Genomic DNA, 17,425 nt, shown 5'->3' with positions numbered 1-17,425 from the left:
GGATGAGCTGAGCATGATGTGCATGTGATGGATAGAAGGATTTTTTTTAATTTTGATATCATTTTTTAGAACCATGCTGCCGGCATCCCTAAGCCATCTGATCAAGAAGTTATCGGTGGTGGTGGAGATGGTAATTAATGCATCCAAATATGCTGTTGAAGATTCATGGAAAAGGCTAAAGATTAAAATTGAACTTTCTAAGGTCCGTAAAATTTTTTTTTTTTTTTTTTTTGATAGAACGAAGCTCCGTGAGTACATATAACATATATAGGAAAGACTACATGAGAAAAAGAGGTAGGTATGACTACGGAGTTATGTGTAGACTTTTTGAATGGAGCCATGAATGGAGAAAAATAAAGAATTAAGAGTTGGGAAGTTGGTCCCCCTCAACTCTTTGCAGTGATCACTGATCGGTCTTCTCTTCCTTTTGTCTTTTTTAATGCTTTAGCTTTGACAATAGGGGACAGCTTCTTCTCTTTTTAATAAGGGTATCATGTTGTACTGATCCATTATTCCTCTCTTTCTCTCATGAACCTCAAATCCTGAATCCTACTTCCTACCTCTCCCCTGTTACCCTTAATTGTGAGATCACATTTGCACTAATCACGGATCACCCACCGACAGTTCGTTTGGGGTCATGCAATCTCAATTGTAGATGAGGTGTGGACACCTCCGGTCCCCCTCCTTTCCCTCCATGTGAGACTGATTGTAGATGATTCATAGTATTCTTTGGCTGTATTTGGTATGCATTCTTACAATAGATTCTGGGTTAAAACGTATTACAAATCAGATTTAAAAATATTTTCTAAATCCAAAATCTATTCCAAGAATGCATTTCAAACACAGCCCTGCCTTGCAAGGAACCGGCCCGTGTTATCCAGAATGAAAATTCTTCAGAGTTGGAAGTTGGAACCTTGTAGCTTGTGGGGGTTGATTTTGGGACTTGGGAACTTGGGTCATTCATCATCAGAATCCATCATCCAGAGTCCGTCACCAATTGATGACCACGTGATACCGGTTTACAGTTTCCGTATAATAGACTAAACATCCTTTCCCCAAGGCCGAGATTACATGTCAGGCTCCACTCCAGACCACTTCACTCATCTCCATTAAGCATCACAGCATGCGGCATGAGCTGAAGATGAACGATACTTGAGTTGAAGAGGCTACTGGACCTTATTCTCTCTCTCTCTCTCTCTCTCTCTCTCTCTCTCTCTATATCTATAGCTTGCTTGAATATCCAGGATAGCTGCAAATGCACTGGCTTGACACTAAGGTGGGGAAACTTTCCGAAACTAAAGAAAGATAAGAAGTGGCAGTATATCATTCACATACAAATACCAGACTACAGAGTTAAAGTCCCCTCCCCTCCTCCTCTGAGTCTCTCTCTTTAGTCTTCATTGCAGCAAGTTTTCTGTTTCTCTCACTGAAATTCAGTTACAAACCAAAAATTAAGGGAAGGAAAGAAGAGAAAAGAAAAGGAACTCAAAGAATGACTATGGAAAATTAATTATCATAATTCAGGAAAGAGAAAAATGAACATCTTTTATAATACAGAGTTGAAACCCAGAAAAAATTAGGAGGAGGAGAAGGGCTGGGCTAGTGAGCCATGGCGACCGGAGGAGAGTAACTGATGCTCCTCTGTCTGGGCAACGCGAGCATGGCGGTGTGGTCCAAGAAATCCTTAAGAGCAACCACCGCCTGAAGAATGGTCCTGAGATCATCCGCACATAAGAAACCAGAGCTACCCACTGGGCGAACCGCATAGACATAGAAGGTGATGCAACCTTTCCGGAACTTGAACCGTGCCATTTCGCATCCGGTAAGACTCCTAATAAGCTTCCGATTGACATCTCCCAGGGGAATTTCCGGTGGCCATATCCGTTCCACTCTGGATTTCATGATCTGCGATTCGAAGACGAACACAAGCACTTTGGACTTCTTGGTGCCCAACCCCAAAGTAAGGGTGTGCCATGCGTGGTGAGCCAATATGGTGAAGTTGGTCGGCAGATAAGCTGCGGTCGATGGGAAGGGGAAGGAGAAGGCTTGCTGCTGTTGCTCTGTTGGGGGCAAAGCAAGGAGGCGAAGTAGCTCCAGAGGGGCTGCACGTCGTACTGTGAAGGATTTTACGATGAATTGACCGCCGAAACGGATACCTTTGATATCGGAACTGGGTTTGAAAGAGGGATCCGATGAGGATTTGCTCTCCTTTTGATGTTTCTGTTTCTTCTTCTCTTTCTCCTTCTCTCCCATTCGTGGGCTATGTGGGTTTTGAGTTTACCAAAAAAGCTATCAGGGTTCTACCGTTCTGTGGCTCCTTGTAGCTGCGGCGGTGGCCGTGCCCGATGGAAAAGAAAAGATCTCTATTTTTAGTTTGATGGGATAACAAATCCAATCCAAGTCTTTTAGGTGATTTGTTGTTTTTGCTGGTGGATCTCTCTCTCTCTCTGTCTCTCTTCTCAGTTCGGAATTCGGATTCGTTCTCACTTCTCTTCCCCTGTGTTGTGAGTTGTGACATGAGAGAGCCAACCTGATGCTTTTTAATTTTATTATTCATTTAAGAATTAAGATCACGGACCATTCTTGATTCTTTTGTGTTAATCATTTTCTTTAATTATTTATTTGGTATACTTAACCCTCTTTCTTTCTATCTCAATTATAAAATCTGGGATTAATCAATAAAGTGTGCTGCCATACTTGATTGCTTCCACATTTTGACGAAATACCTCATGATGTCCGTCACTTCCACTCGTCCTTTTCCCCCGAACTATTTGTTTATTTATTTATTTATTTTTTTCTTTTTAGAATTTGTATCATTAATTCATGAATCTGGTCTGGTATTGATAATTTGATATATAAAGAGGGTTATCAGCAAGCGGTGTAGGGGAGTGTACCAATGAGATGCGATGGCAACGTCTGGTATATGGGAGGAAAGTGAGGTCATTTAAATATTTAGAGAAGAGAGATAGAGAGTGCGTGCTAGTGTATCCTCTCTTGCAATTTAGAGAATCTTTTCCTAATGATATATCACCATCTTTCTATAACATGATTCCGATCAAGCAAGCATGAGAAGGTTGTCCTTTTTTATCTCCCTTTTCTGTTCAATGCTGTATAGCCTAAGGATCATAAACTAAGGGAGTCAATTTGGGATCGGAATTCGGAACCGTTCCGCTAAAAACCGGTATTAGATCGTTTCATTAGTAAATGGGACGGTACTGGTATCTGATTTTCGTACCGAATGATAAATGGGACGGGATTCCCAACGGTACCAGTACCGAAATACCAATTAGGTGCCGGATGGTACCGAAACTACTAGTAGCTTGAAGTCTCTCCTCACAGAACCTCCTCCCTCCTCCCTCGACCAACTATATCTATCAGGTTCTTCCTTTTTGCAGTTCGTACTTCGTACCATACTACCATGTGACATGTGTGATAAATAGAGTTTTGTTTGGGAAAATCAAAGAGGAAACACAACGGGATTCTTCCATTTTGTAGGACTTCTCTAGATTTAAAAAATGATAAGTTTATTACATATGATCTTAGGGAGTTTGAAGAAGTAAAACTATGATTTCATAATTTAAGTTACTCTATAAAAAGCAGTAGACAACTTAGATTTCATGATAGTGAAAAAATTCCACAACACTAATAAACCTGCCTTGTTAGAAATAATTAAATTTCTTCTCCCTTTTTCTACAGTATCTAAAACCGTTTAAGAACCGGTACCGTCCCGTCCCGCTAGTAATCGGGACTAGGATCTAGGTTTGGTCTCATTAACTAAATTGGACGGTACTGGGATTGACATTTTTAGTACCGATACCGGTACCGTCCCGTCCCAAATACCGGGAACGTCTCAATTGACGCCCTTATCATAAACTGATTGAATGCTAGAATACATGAGATTTGCTCCATCATTTCGGTAGATAAAGTGAGGGGATGTGTTAAGTTGAGAATTTCAAACATAGTAGTAGGTTTCTTGAAGAGCAACAATATAATACTCAATAAAGACTCCCCTACTTATTACTTCCATTGTGAAGATTAGAGTAGAAGAGCTTCGTGATGGCGAAAGGTATTGTTGAGGAAAGCTATTATTATATTTACCATTAAAGATATTAGACAATAAAGATAACAAATTTTAACTTGATTTCCCTTTTCAAATTCATTAGAAAACCATTCTTCTATTTGGAATTTGATAAATTTTTGAGAAATTTATTTAAGGTCAAGAGATCGATTGTTGTCTGGTTGTGTAGTGCCTGTACTAACATAGGGATCATCAATAAGAACTTGTGCATGAAGAGCATTTGATTGAATGACATTTTATAGTTCATTGAGGATTGAATGGTAATTTCACACGATCCTATGTTTCACCAATTAGTGTTCTTTTTCCCTTTATTTAAGTATATTATTATGATATTTTTTAGTTTTTATTATTTTTTTTTGAGGTTAAAATGTAGCAGAAAAGATGTATTGTAAAGTTTGGCAAAACATCCCAAGTTGATTTTGGCAACTTAACTGATGATATGGCAATTTCCAACTATACAGATAGTAAAGCTTCTCATGGATAGCCACAGGTCAGATTTTATAGTCAAAGTCAATTGTAATGGCATGCTTGTATTTAAGTATTCTTTGTGTATCAAACGACTCAAAATTTTGGTTTGTCTTTGACTTAATAAACAAAATTTTTATTTATTTTTCCACATAATAATCTAAAATTAGGTTCAAATTTTTGCTAGTCAATAGGGGATGATGGGTCTACTTACGCATTAAATTTGAGATCATATGGATTGCCTTCTGGCATATATTAAATAAAATGTGCACCTTCTCTATTTTTAATTGAATAAACAATTCTAACCAAAAAAAAATTTGAAAAACGAAAAAAATTGAAGTGTAATTTTTTTTATATTTTATAAATTAGGTCAACATCTTCTAGTATTTTGTGCAATGAAGAGGTATTAATTAGTAACTATTAGAAGTAACAAACATTTTTTAGGAGGTGCTTCTCTAATGATTATTAGAAGTTATTGGTTACGCATTATGAAACCAACTAAGATGGTTCCTTCAAGCAGTATTTAATTTTTAATAAATTAATATGTAAATGAAAATATTTCGACAAATAATTTTGGAGACCTTGCCCATATGATTTAGGCCATCTAACCTTTAGATATATGGGATACCCTTAAAAGGCCACATTTCAAATTTTCACTGTTTTTTGGATGGTCATATTTTCGATACTGTTGTCCCAACAATTCTTAAACTACTAAATTGACATGTGGATAAGCCAAATTAGTATGAAATTTAACCCATTACTTGTTCACATCTAAAAGCCCAACCCCGCCCAAAAAATTCTAGGTTTGGGCTGGGTATTTTTCAGCCTTTGGGCCGGGCTCTGGCCCATCAATTCCAACCCCCGAGGTCAGCTGGGCTGGGCTTCGGATAAGGCTAAACAGATGTGTATAATGTAAATGGAAACCATATCATATAGCTTCAAAATTGATTTAACATATTTAAGGTAATACCACCATTAATTTGGCACATCTAAGATAATATACCTCCATTAATATGGTAGGGTGTGGGTTTCATTGAAATTTGAAGAATTGGAAACTTAAACCCATGACATAGAAAATATTAAGTCATAAACTGTCAAGGAAATTATAAGAGCCATATATGATTTTATTTTTAAAACTTTAAAATTATATACAGGTTCCAACCCTTTCTCAGCTCAGCCTGGCCCGGTCCAGCCCAGTTGCATCCCTAACTTGCAGCTATCTTGTTGAATCTCTTTATGGGCTTGCTATGTTAAACCTTGCCCCTATATATACTATTAATTCTTGAATATTCATCATATTATAGGGTTTAGTGGATAAAGGCGAACATGTGATCGGGATGTACATGCCTTCTTATAAACTCTTTCTCTTACATAAATGACGTGAGTCCCCTGTATACAAATCGACAACCATTAAAACTTTTCTCCTTTTTTAGGTTTGAATGATGCCATTATAAAGGGGCAGTGCGACGATCCAAAACATGCAGGACATTGCTTGGTATCCTCCCGGCCATCAAGAAAGAAACCTTAATTCTCACATTCATAGCAAAGGTATAACTAATTGAAGAGGAAAGTGGAAAACATACTTTTTTCTTCTTGACTGTTTAAAAAAACATAAACGAAAAGAAGTCTATAGATCACTTCTTTACAATCACTTAAATAGTTTTTAATCATCAAAAAGACATGCATATATAGGCTCAGACAATTGGGCCAACTATGGTTGTGAACTGACCCTCAACTGTCATTGCCATGCATGGGCTTGGTGGAAGTTTTTTTAGTGGCCTTACTATGAGATTCCCACTAGTTGGAAGTTGAGAGTTGGGACCTGAGAGAGATAAAGGTAGCTTTACCTCATCTGATATACCTGCCAGAGTTGGCATCAAAGTTGTTTCCTTCTAAACGCAGCATTAACTTTTATATGGGGTTTTACCAAAAGTAAAAAAAAAATAAAAATTTTTGGGAAAAAATTCTCCGTCCGGGAGTGTGGTCTATGTCAGCACTCCCATGAGTCTATCTCTCTCCTCCCCATGTAAAAAGACATCTCTGCCCCCTTGTTTTGAGGAGGAGAGAGATAGACACATAGGAGTATTGGCGTAGGCCACACTTCCGGACAGATAACTACTTCCCAAAACTTTTATATGACGATGAGATTAGGTTAGCTTTACCTCATTTGATAAACCTGCTAGCATTGGCATCAAAGTTGTTTTCTTCCAAACGCAGCATTAACTGTTATATGGGGAAGAGAGAGATAGACTCATGGGAGTGCTAGCATAGACCACACTTTCGGACAAAGTTTTTTTTCCCCTTATTTATAATACCCTTCTGTCCTAAGTAGTAGTAAAACTTAAAAAAAAAATATGGATTTTGGAGAAATAAATTGGGTACACACTGGCATCTCTGTGTTTATTAATTTAGAATTGGTGATGCTTTAAACAATCTAAAGAACAATAAGCACCAATGCAACTAATGGCCAGAAGATAATGTGGAATGGAGTTGGATACTTTAGCAAGAAAATCCATGCTTTTAACTTGAAACCTACCTTTATGTGATCATCTATGGGCACAGTTCAGATTCATCAGATTTGGGATACATTATTTGGTGCCTTTCACCTAGGATATCTCATTGCCCAAACTTTTACCAACTAAAAACATGTCAAAAGTGTAATCTCAGCTATACATCTAGTTTAAATCTTGATCGATCATAAGATTGAGCATATACCCGATACTAGTTGCTACGGACCCTGCCATTTTTAGAAAACACATTATCCCTCACCTAGTATTTATGCACTGTAATGTGTAATCATGCTGAGATGTTGGGAATTATAGAGATGGTGTCCTACATCAATTTGTTTAGTACCTTAGGAGCTATCTCTACCTAATAAGGTATTGGATTGGACCATCCAACATGATATTAGAGCCCAAGTCCCTAAGTTGTCTGTCCACCTGTAAAACTAGGTATGCTGAAGCTATACGTAAGAGGGATTGTTGAAATATTGGGAATTATAGAGTTATAGTCTAGCGTTAGTTTGCTTAGGTTTTTGGTGCTTCCAATTACTTAATGAGCTCTCCACTTAATGCCTACAAGTTTCGGGTTGGGGCAAAACAATGTTCTGATTCAATCAAGGCTTGCTTATTGTTATTCTCTCCAAGTTGAAACATAGTTGATGTTCATATACCACTAGTGGAAGCCATTATAAGACATTCTGGCTTAATGCTAAGGCTTGACAGACCTTCTAAGTGGTCATGTACTTTAGAATACGAAAAAAGCTAGACTATAGACTGTTGGATATTCGAGCTGCCAGGTGTTGACATTTCCATCCTAAACTATCGCACTACACAGTTTTAAGAAATTGAAGAAGATTATTTTCTGATTTGGATTTATATGGTACCAATACCATGATTATAAGTTTATAACCTTGCCTCCAAGACGACCTTCTAAGTTTATTTTATTGGTGTCAAGTTTGGCAAAACATCCAGGTTGATTTTAGCAACTTAGCTGATGAAATGGCAATTTCCAACTACATAGATAGATAAGCTTCTCATGGATAGCCACAGCCCACAGGTCAGATTTTATGGTCAAAGTCAATTGTAATGGCATGCTTGTATTTAAGTATTCTTTGTGTTTAAGACTACTCACAATTTTGGTTTGTCTTTGACTAAATAAGAAGATCGAGCATCATGATGGATGATGGGTACCCTAAAAGTAAAAATCTAATAACTAGTCATTGAAATTTCCCACTTATTAGGGATTTGAAGAAAAACTCTTGAAACAAAATAACGTCAAGATTACATTGGTTGTATTCTGTCCGGTTAAAACAGACATGCAAAATTAGAACTCAAGCTGAAAAAAAAAAATGACATGATTTGTGTTTGATGCTAAAAATCCAACCCTTTTAGCACTCACTGGGTGTTCCATTGGATTTCAATAAGAAATTTCAAGTACAAATTATAATTGATGCCGTAACTCCTAAGTATTTTTCTACCAAAAAAAAAAAAAAAAAAACTCCTAAGTATTTCGGAAGGTCCAAAAGAGAAAAAGTGTTTCTAAACTTTAAAAAAAAATCTTAAATTCCAATAGAACTCACCAAACCATGCAGTAGCAAGTGATGCCAAAGAAGTTTTGACGGTAAATACCACTCGGTGCCTCTCAAAAATACCTTATGACATCAAAACAAATCAACTAAGAATCAAGAACCGAAGCAACAATTTTATTTCCCTGTATTGTCTCTGGGAAACCTTTAAAAAAAAAAAAAAAAAAAAACATAAAAATTCAGGCACATAGGCTGCCTGTATATATTGCTGTTTATCTTCTCACATATCATCTCGCAAATCCAATGGTGGAACAGAGTAGGATTCTCAAAGGATGGGTTGGCCCAATGGGCTTATGGATCAGAATGCTTTGAGATCGAGTTAGGGCTTGTTCTTTTGAGCCTGTTCTTTAGGCCTATGCAGTCATTGGACCAACCTCTTATTTTAAGGCCTAGGAGCCCAGCCTTAGTGGCATGGCTACAGACAACTTTTCTGAACCTTCGAAAGAAAGGAAAGAGCAAGAAAGGTCATTTTACGGGAGAGGGTTTTCTGACATAGCAGAATCTAGGGGAGTGGGCTCACGTTCACGTACGAGGAACCGGCTCACAGCCGTCAAGATAGAATCCAACCCATGTGGGTTCCACAGGGTGGATTCCATGTTGATGTCTGTGAGCCGTTCTCATACACTCATGTACGTGAACGTGAGCTGGACCCAATATAGGAGCGCAAGTAAAGGGTATATCAATTTAGAACCGAAAACTGAAATGGAAACCAATTGTTTAAAACTGTACTAAATCAAACCGAAATGGAAACCAATTGTTTTGGATTGGGGTCTGATGAGACCGACTGAAAACAAGGTTGCACCGCATCGACCAATTTCCAAATCGAAAATCAAACCGAATGAAACTGAAAAAAAATAAAAAAATATCGAGTATAAGGTTATGAATAGGCGAATTTGACTATCCATTGATTTCAATATTAGTGAGAAATTTGTAGTTTTTCTTACAACTAGAAATTTTCTCACTAATGTTACAAGTCAAATGAGTATGAGGTTATGAACAAGGAAATTGATTTGTAACAATGCTTCCATTGATCTCGTTGTTCACTATACAAAATTAGGTACTTAGTCAAATGAATGATTTGATAGTAGGGTCATGTTGTAATTTCAGTATTAGCTATCTTCACATTGACTAGGTATTCATTGATTTCAATATTAGTTATCTTCCCCTTATGGTTAATGATAAATAATGATATGAGTTGTAGCAATAGATTTTGCTATAAACTCTATTTATACATTGATTTCAATATTAATTATCTTCTCCTTACTTGTTTGATTTGAGGAAAGTGAATTGTTTTATCGAATCTTTCCTCATAAGTTACGAATGTAAGATTTTCATTATGATTCAAACCCGAAAATAAATGATTTGGTCTGAAATTGAAATCGAAGTTTTTTAATAGATTGATTTTGGTCTCACTCATTTTAAGATCGAACCAAAATCGAGTCGAACCGACCGTTTGACAGTCCTTAGATCGAACATAGTCTGCCGCGTTAGGTCCTATCAACCTACAGTCCAAAATGCAACGCTACCGTTTAGTGGATTTGCTTTAGTATAAAAACCACGTGAAGTAAAGGAGAGTGCGAAAGTGCCAATGCCTTGGCATGGCTGTCTTTCTTGGACTTTTGCTTTCAGGTTTGGACTTTTAAGAGTATTCTGCGTCCCATACGCAAATTGTTTACCGCGTAGCGCAGTAAAACACGGACCCCAGGGATTGGGTCCTGGGGTGGGTCCCTTTTGAGTCCCTGACTCCTAACAGTTATCCTCCTACTGATCATCAGAAGGACGACGCGGAGCCCAGCTGTACTAGGCAGCCGATTGGGCCTTTCCTTTCCAGGTCGGTTCAGTAATCCTCGCCCACCCAATGGTGTTTGTTTTTGGGATGAATACCCCACCCAATGGTTAACCTATAACTAAAACTCTACCTGACAACCCTAGATACCTTTTCCTAGCATTTTATTTGATCTCCGAGGAGCAGGTGACAGAGTGATGTAATGTAATGTAACATATTCTCTCTTTCTTTAATTAAATGTTGTAAGTAACTTATGAAACTGAATAATTGATATCACGTGAATAGGACCAATTAGTACGTGTGTGTAAAGCGTGTAAATACGAAAGACCAAAAAGCCGAACCAACTCCAAATGCAAATAAACCTTCACCAGCACGGCTCCTCACCTCACAGGCGCACACCAAATTCCCAGATTATGTTCCCAGTGATGTGATGTGGTCAAACCTCAAATACGTCCAACAAATATCAATTATTATTTCGCTTTCTTTTTTGTTTTTTTTTTCCCCCCGTCTTTCCGGCTTATATAAATCATATTGGAACGGAGGAAGATAAAAACTCTTTGTTTCGCTCTCTAACTTTACTAATCTCAACGCTCCCTCTGTTTCGCTTGCTCTGCGACACCACTTCTACCATACCATGGCCAAAACCGGTGGGCCTCTCCCTCTCCTTCTCATCATCGCCGTCCTGGTCTCAGCCCTTCTCGTCCATGACTCGGCCGCCATCGGTGTCAACTACGGAGCCAATGGCAACAACCTCCCATCTCCCAGCCAAGTCGCTTCTTTCCTCAAACAGAACACCATCATCGACAGGGTCAAGCTCTTCGACACAAACCCCGATTTCCTCCGTGCCTTTGCCAACACCGGCATCTTTGTTACAGTCACCGTCGGCAATGGCGACATCCCTTCTCTCACTAATCTTTCCACCGCCCGTGCCTGGGTCGCCGCCAATATTGCCCCTTTCCACCCACAAACCCTCATCAACCGCATCGCCGTTGGAAATGAAATCATGGCCACCGGTGATAAATCCCTCATTGCCAAGCTCGTACCAGCCATGAAATCCCTCCATACCGCCCTTACAAACGCGGGGATCAACGACATTCAGGTCTCCACCCCTCACTCTCTTGGGATCCTCTCCGCCTCAGAGCCACCAAGCATCGGCAGGTTCCGACGTGGGTACGATAGGGTCATCTTCGCTCCGATGCTTCAGTTCCACAGAGACACCAAATCTCCCTTCATGATCAACCCATACCCGTATTTCGGCTACTCCGCTAAAACTTTGAACTATGCCCTGTTCAAGCCCAACCAAGGGATCTACGACAAATACACGCGGATCACGTACACCAACATGTTCGCAGCGCAACTCGACGCCGTCTACTCGGCGATGAACAGGTTGGGCTACGGCGATGTCGATATTGTGGTGGCGGAGACTGGGTGGCCGTCTGCTGGTGATCCAAACCAGCTGAGCGTCAACATCGAAAGCGCCATGTCCTTCAATGGCGGTGTAATCAAGTACGTCACTTCTGGACGCGGGACTCCATTGATGCCTAAACGGGAGTTCGAGACTTACATCTTCTCCTTGTTCAACGAGAATCTCAAACCAGGTCCAACCGCAGAGCGGAACTTCGGCCTCTTTCAGCCGGACTTCACACCAGTTTACGATGTGGGGATTTTGCGCAATGGACAGGTAATCATAAATCAGTAGAAGTAGTAAACAAGTAATCCCTTTTCACTTTCTATTTTGGTAGATTAAATATTTGGGCTTGGTCGTTTTTCCTCGGAGAAATCGTCTGGAAACATGGTAGGGCTTGGTGTTTGTTGTATGTTTATGTAATTGTGTTTGGAAATTTCGGTAAGCAGGCGGGAGGTGGGTCATCAACACCACCAGCAGTAGCAGGAAAGAAGTGGTGCGTACCGAAGGCAGACGCGAGCGACACAGCGCTGCAGGCAAACATCAACTATGTGTGCAGCTTAGGAGTGGATTGCAAACCCATTCAGGCTGGTGGAAGCTGCTTCGATCCCAACAGTGTCAAGTCTCACGCATCCTACGCCATGAACGCTTACTACCAGGCCAACGGTCTTCACGACTTCGACTGTGATTTCGCCAAAACCGGCATCATCACCACCTCCGATCCCAGTAAGTACTTTCTTAGATTCTTTACTTCCCAAATTTTTTTAAAAAAAAAAAAAAAAAAAAAGAAAAAGTAAGAAAGAGGGAAACAAAAGAAAGGATGTCGAGGACCAGTTACTGACGGTGGTCGGTGAGACGGTGAAAGTACCGCACTTTCCGTTGCCTCGTTCGCCACCTCATGTGGTGGCTGTTGGTGGCCACATATAAAGCCACAATATTATTATGATTGTGGAATGTGGGTTCCACTTCCACCATTAATATAGATAGATTGAATAGAGAGAATGAATAAAAAATGGCAATGAAGAAACTGCCTTTCCCACTTCTGCAACATCCACCGGAGAACGTAACTACTCCAACTACGCGACGCCTCTTGCTGCCTGCCTCATGATTTACTCCACAAAGAAAGAGAGTTCTTCATGGTAGGACCCACAATAGAAATATATGTGACCCTGCTTTAAATCAAATCAGCAACGGTCAAGTTTTCCTCGACCAGGGCTTTTGCAATTTGGTTTGCATTGGTGATTCCGTGATTGATTATTATCAAAAAAAAAAAAAAAAAAAAAAATTCCGTGATTGATTGATTGTTCCTTTAGATTTACGTTACACAAACCTCGAGGAGCACCAGGAGTTGAGCTGGTTGTTTGGCCACTCTTGGCCAGGTTTATTCCTACACCAGGAGTTGAGCTGGTTTATTCCTAGGGGGGGGGGGGGGGGGGGGGGGTGAGGTTTGCTTTGCTACTTATATTTTTAGGAAGTTTTATTCAATACTTTATCTATCTACTCATTGAAGAGTCAGTCATTCATGTGGCAGGTTAGATGAAGAGATTCTCTCGTCACTCTCCTTGATTAAAGAAAGAAAGCTTAATCCATCATCCATCTTTCTCTCTTTTACAGGTTATGGTAGCTGTCAATATGTCTCTTAGAAAGATGAAAGTTTGTGTTGCTGAATTTTACTTGTGGTTGGAGACTCGATGGAGGGAGTCACGCCTGCAATCTTGACATGTCTTTTCCTAACTATTTGTTTCATCCTCCCAACATTTATGTTATGAGCATATATATAGCAATGTACCATCATCTTCTGTTGTAATGAAATGGAAATTGGAGGATATTCTGTTGAGCTTACCGTGTGATAAGTTCTTGTCATCCTTTATGAAGAAGGCCTTCCATTTATGACTTCTTAATCCACTGATGGGTCAGTTTCATGAGCAAAATAAGTATCTAGAGTACATGATTTCAATAATTAAACTTCGGGGATAGAGCTCTCGGTTTGTATAGAGTCTCCGTAATTTGGTTCAAATTCAATTTAAGTGAAAATAACATGCTGAGACAAATAAACTTAGTAATGAAATCTGATATTTGTAATCGTTTTGCAGAAGATATATGATTGTGCATTTAGTATGGTTTAAGTTTGATTTTGAAAGGTCGGCTTTTGATTCTAGTTCTAAATTGACACCCTTAATTTGATAATGGTTCATAGTTTCATTCCGTATCCAACAAGGATTACACTATCCATGGACATGCATGAAATTTCAGATATACCTCTACCAAGTCCTACCCGCACCGTTAAGCATTGCTAGGATTTACTGGGACTCTGGGAGGAGGGAGGAGTGAGTATATAGCAGAATTGTACTCATATCCAAATTTGAATTTGAAATTGCTGAGAATTTGGATAATTACTAGGATTCCATGTGTGGCTCAGGCCCGTACGAGAACCTGACCCACCCTCTTAGCCACATCCTAAGATGACGTGGTTGATAAACTGCGATTTCAGTTTTCATTCCCATATGGCTCTGTTTATTTTAACGTAAAATTGTATATGTTGAAAATTTTTTTTAATGCATTTTTCCATCAAAAAACCCAAACATTGAATCACTTCTCAACATGTAAAAACATATCAAATTTTTTTAAAGCAAAAATTTTGAAGTAAAAATTTTCAGTTAAAATTTTACGTATACCTGCAAGGCTTAACAAATAAAGAAAATGGTGGATATTTCTAGGTAGAATGTGACGACTCTAATGAATCGACTATAAAAATGGTTGTTAGCTACATCAGCGCTCAAATTCCTTCATTGTTATTGCCCTGGCTTGGATGATCAACCCTTCGAAATGGTAATTTTAAAAGGCAGGCAGGGAAGTGATAACTCAAATTAAATGCTAAGGAGTAAGCATGTTTGGAGGTTGGCTCCATTTATCATCAAACAGTTTTAGGTGAACAAAAATGAACTCTTTACAAATACAAGAAGAGTTTTCTTGCATTCTGGGTGAACTCTTCACTTATAAGGATCTACCATCATAATCAATGTTTTCAGATGACTATTGGCTAAAGAGATTCCTCCTCACCGTGGGTGGTGGAGCATTCCTAACACAGCTTTCCTAGCCACTAAAGCAATTGAGTCCCTACAGTGGAGCCCACATCCAAACATGGGTGAGTCGCACCAATTTAAATCGGACCAGACCAGAGAAAGTTCCTTAAAAGAAGTGTCAGATCATTGCACAGCCTTCCTAACCACTGAATCAGTGGGATCTACTGAACTTTCAAGCAACTCCAACTGTGATGGCACTCCCAAGGCAGAGGTTTAGTGAAACCATGTACACGTCTTAACGAGTACAAAATTACCTTCTACTTTATTGAAAGCCCCCCACAAAGCAAAAAAATCCTTTTTAATATTTCAAGTGTCTCGATAATGATATGTTCAGGACTTTCAAATCCAAAAGTAAATTATTGTCCTGGCACTGCTACAAAACCCAGCTCAGCAGAGGTTCTGAAATCCTACAAATTTCTGAGTCCAGAATTAGCATGTACTCAGGTTTGGAAGCCCATGAAACAATGCAATTATTTGAAGCATTTACAAGTGTCTCCATGTCTATGTACAGCCAACGAACTTCCAAGTCCAAATATACATCTTCAACTGTTCCATGACCCAAAACCAGTACAGAAACTCTGGAGGATAGCCCCAGCATAGCTCATGCAACTATACAACGATGACGATAAAGCATGCTAAAGAAAGACTGGCAGTTAAGCAACACTCTGGAATCCGGATACAGATGTGAAACTGTACATAAGCTCACAGTCCCTCCACTTTTACCCAAGTCCCAATTCCGACATAGAAAATCATACCTGGAAGTCAACAGAAACTGTTGGGATAACATGCAACACAAATCATACACAAATTGGAATGCATACACTGAGAAGGCAATATATTACTTTTGGGTGGAAGTTCTCTGTGCAGCAGCGCAGGCTGCGCCCAGACACATGGGCTGCCCATTCAGGGGGTCAGGGTGGTCATTTCGCCCATCCTTATGTGTCTGGGTGCAGCCTACGCTGCTGCACAGAGAACATTTGGCCATTAATTTTTTATAATCAATACAACAAAAACAACAAACTCAGCCTTATCCCAACTTAATGGGGTTGGCTACATGGATCCAAACATAACAAAGTATGGAAAACAGAGATCTAACCAAAATGGGAAAGAAAGATGGGAAAAGAAGGATGGAGAAAGAGATGAAGAATGAGGAAAGAAAAAGACAAAAAAAAAAAAGAATCAACAGCAGTTTCCTTTATACTTCCTTTTCACGGTCACTTGCTTATATTCTTTTTTTACATTCATCAAAATAATGAATGGACCCCTAGAACATGAAGCAAACTACATGGAATTAATGCAGCTCACGCCTGCAGTGATATAGATACCAATTTGCTAAGTGGGCCTGATTCAAACTATAGGGTGAAATCACAACCTCAATTTCTTGGAAGCTAAAGGATGATACTCAAATGAGTGAGAAATTGTTCTATAAGGCAGTAAACAAGATATACAGGTCAAGGAGGCATAGGAAAAATTACAAGTGCCGATATTTCTCCTGGCTCTGGGACCAGATTTGAACAGAAATATAACTTAACAAGCTCAAACATGTGGAATCAAAGATGACGTGAAAGCTGATACCAGCCACGATACAAGGTACACAAAAGGTTGACATTTGATTATGGACGTGGAATAAGGGTGGAATTCAATGGCTGTGGTGCTGCTGCTGGCCACACAGTAAAGGTTGGTAAAAACTTGGTGGTTGTTTCTTCATGGCTAGAAAAGGGTAACGATTTCTAGTTGGATTCCTATCTTTGGACTGCGGGTCCCAATACTGGAGAAATGAGCAGGGTGGATGCGTCAGACTGGTAGCCGGAATTTGGGGAACTTCTATCTAGACCTTCAGCATTGATCCTGGACACCAAAAAAGGATTCACAACATGGGATAAGGCTTACTAGCGGCTAGTACCAACCGGAGTACAAGTAAGCAAACATCTTTAGTTCTTTTAAGGGAGAGGAACGGGATAAGTTTGCATTCAGTTTTGATTTATTTATTTACTCCTACATTTTACTAGGGATCAGACATCTGTCTCTCCACAGCCCAAGTATATAAACCCTGTCAGTGGCAATGGGTTTAATGCTACATGGACTGCTGATTTCACCATTCTGACTGTTGAACAGATGAGTTAAGGTCTAGATGGCATTTTGTCTACTTCCAGACCTGAACCAATCATTTATCCTCCTTGCATTTTCCCCTCGTATTTACACTGATCCAACTGTTCTTCAGAAAAGATAAAATTCTTACAAATTTTCTGAAGCTTTATTTCACAGTATGGTAGGTGTGCAACTCAGGCTGAACTCGTGCTTGACTTTAAACCAAACAGAGTACAGCTGGGGTTAGGCCCAATCACATATTGGTTCAAAATTTCAGTTCCTAACCCACGCCCGCCCAACTTGCAGCCTACTGGAGGGCGTCATGCACTTGGACAAAAACTTGGCATATGGCCAGAGGCTGATGTAAACACTATGTCCACAAAGTCTCATGCCAGCAGTAATGCCACATGGCAGGAAAGCCATGGCCTATGGA

The 17,425-nt window shown here is 39.5% G+C and overlaps 3 protein-coding genes across 4 annotated transcripts in view; 1 reads left to right on the top strand and 2 right to left on the bottom strand.

Moving 5' to 3' along the window:
* Positions 1 to 1,550: 1,550 nt before the first annotated feature.
* On the bottom strand, positions 1,551 to 2,268 carry LOC122652779. Its single transcript, XM_043846631.1, has one exon. The coding sequence runs from the start codon at positions 2,251 to 2,253 to the stop codon at positions 1,600 to 1,602; it is 654 nt and encodes a 217-aa protein (XP_043702566.1). The 5' UTR covers positions 2,254 to 2,268; the 3' UTR covers positions 1,551 to 1,599.
* Positions 2,269 to 11,050: 8,782 nt separating this feature from the next.
* LOC122652778 (glucan endo-1,3-beta-glucosidase-like) lies at positions 11,051 to 13,466 on the top strand. The gene is made up of 3 exons (XM_043846630.1): positions 11,051 to 12,097; positions 12,268 to 12,547; positions 13,436 to 13,466. The coding sequence occupies exons 1-3, from the start codon at positions 11,051 to 11,053 to the stop codon at positions 13,462 to 13,464; spliced, it is 1,356 nt and encodes a 451-aa protein (XP_043702565.1). The 3' UTR covers positions 13,465 to 13,466.
* Positions 13,467 to 15,625: 2,159 nt separating this feature from the next.
* LOC122653056 (E3 ubiquitin-protein ligase PRT6-like) overlaps positions 15,626 to 17,425 on the bottom strand; it is a 110,399-nt gene continuing 108,599 nt past the window's right edge. For both annotated transcript variants that reach the window (XR_006331695.1, XM_043846988.1), the window contains one exon: positions 15,626 to 15,659. The gene's annotated coding sequence lies outside the window, so the exon portion shown is untranslated. The remainder of the gene's footprint in view (positions 15,660 to 17,425) is intronic.

This window comes from Telopea speciosissima, chromosome 2 (assembly GCF_018873765.1).
Source record: "Telopea speciosissima isolate NSW1024214 ecotype Mountain lineage chromosome 2, Tspe_v1, whole genome shotgun sequence".
NCBI classification, from domain to species: Eukaryota; Viridiplantae; Streptophyta; class Magnoliopsida; order Proteales; family Proteaceae; genus Telopea; species Telopea speciosissima.
Note: the sequence above shows the minus strand (reverse complement) of the source record. Positions and strands in the feature narration are given on the sequence as shown.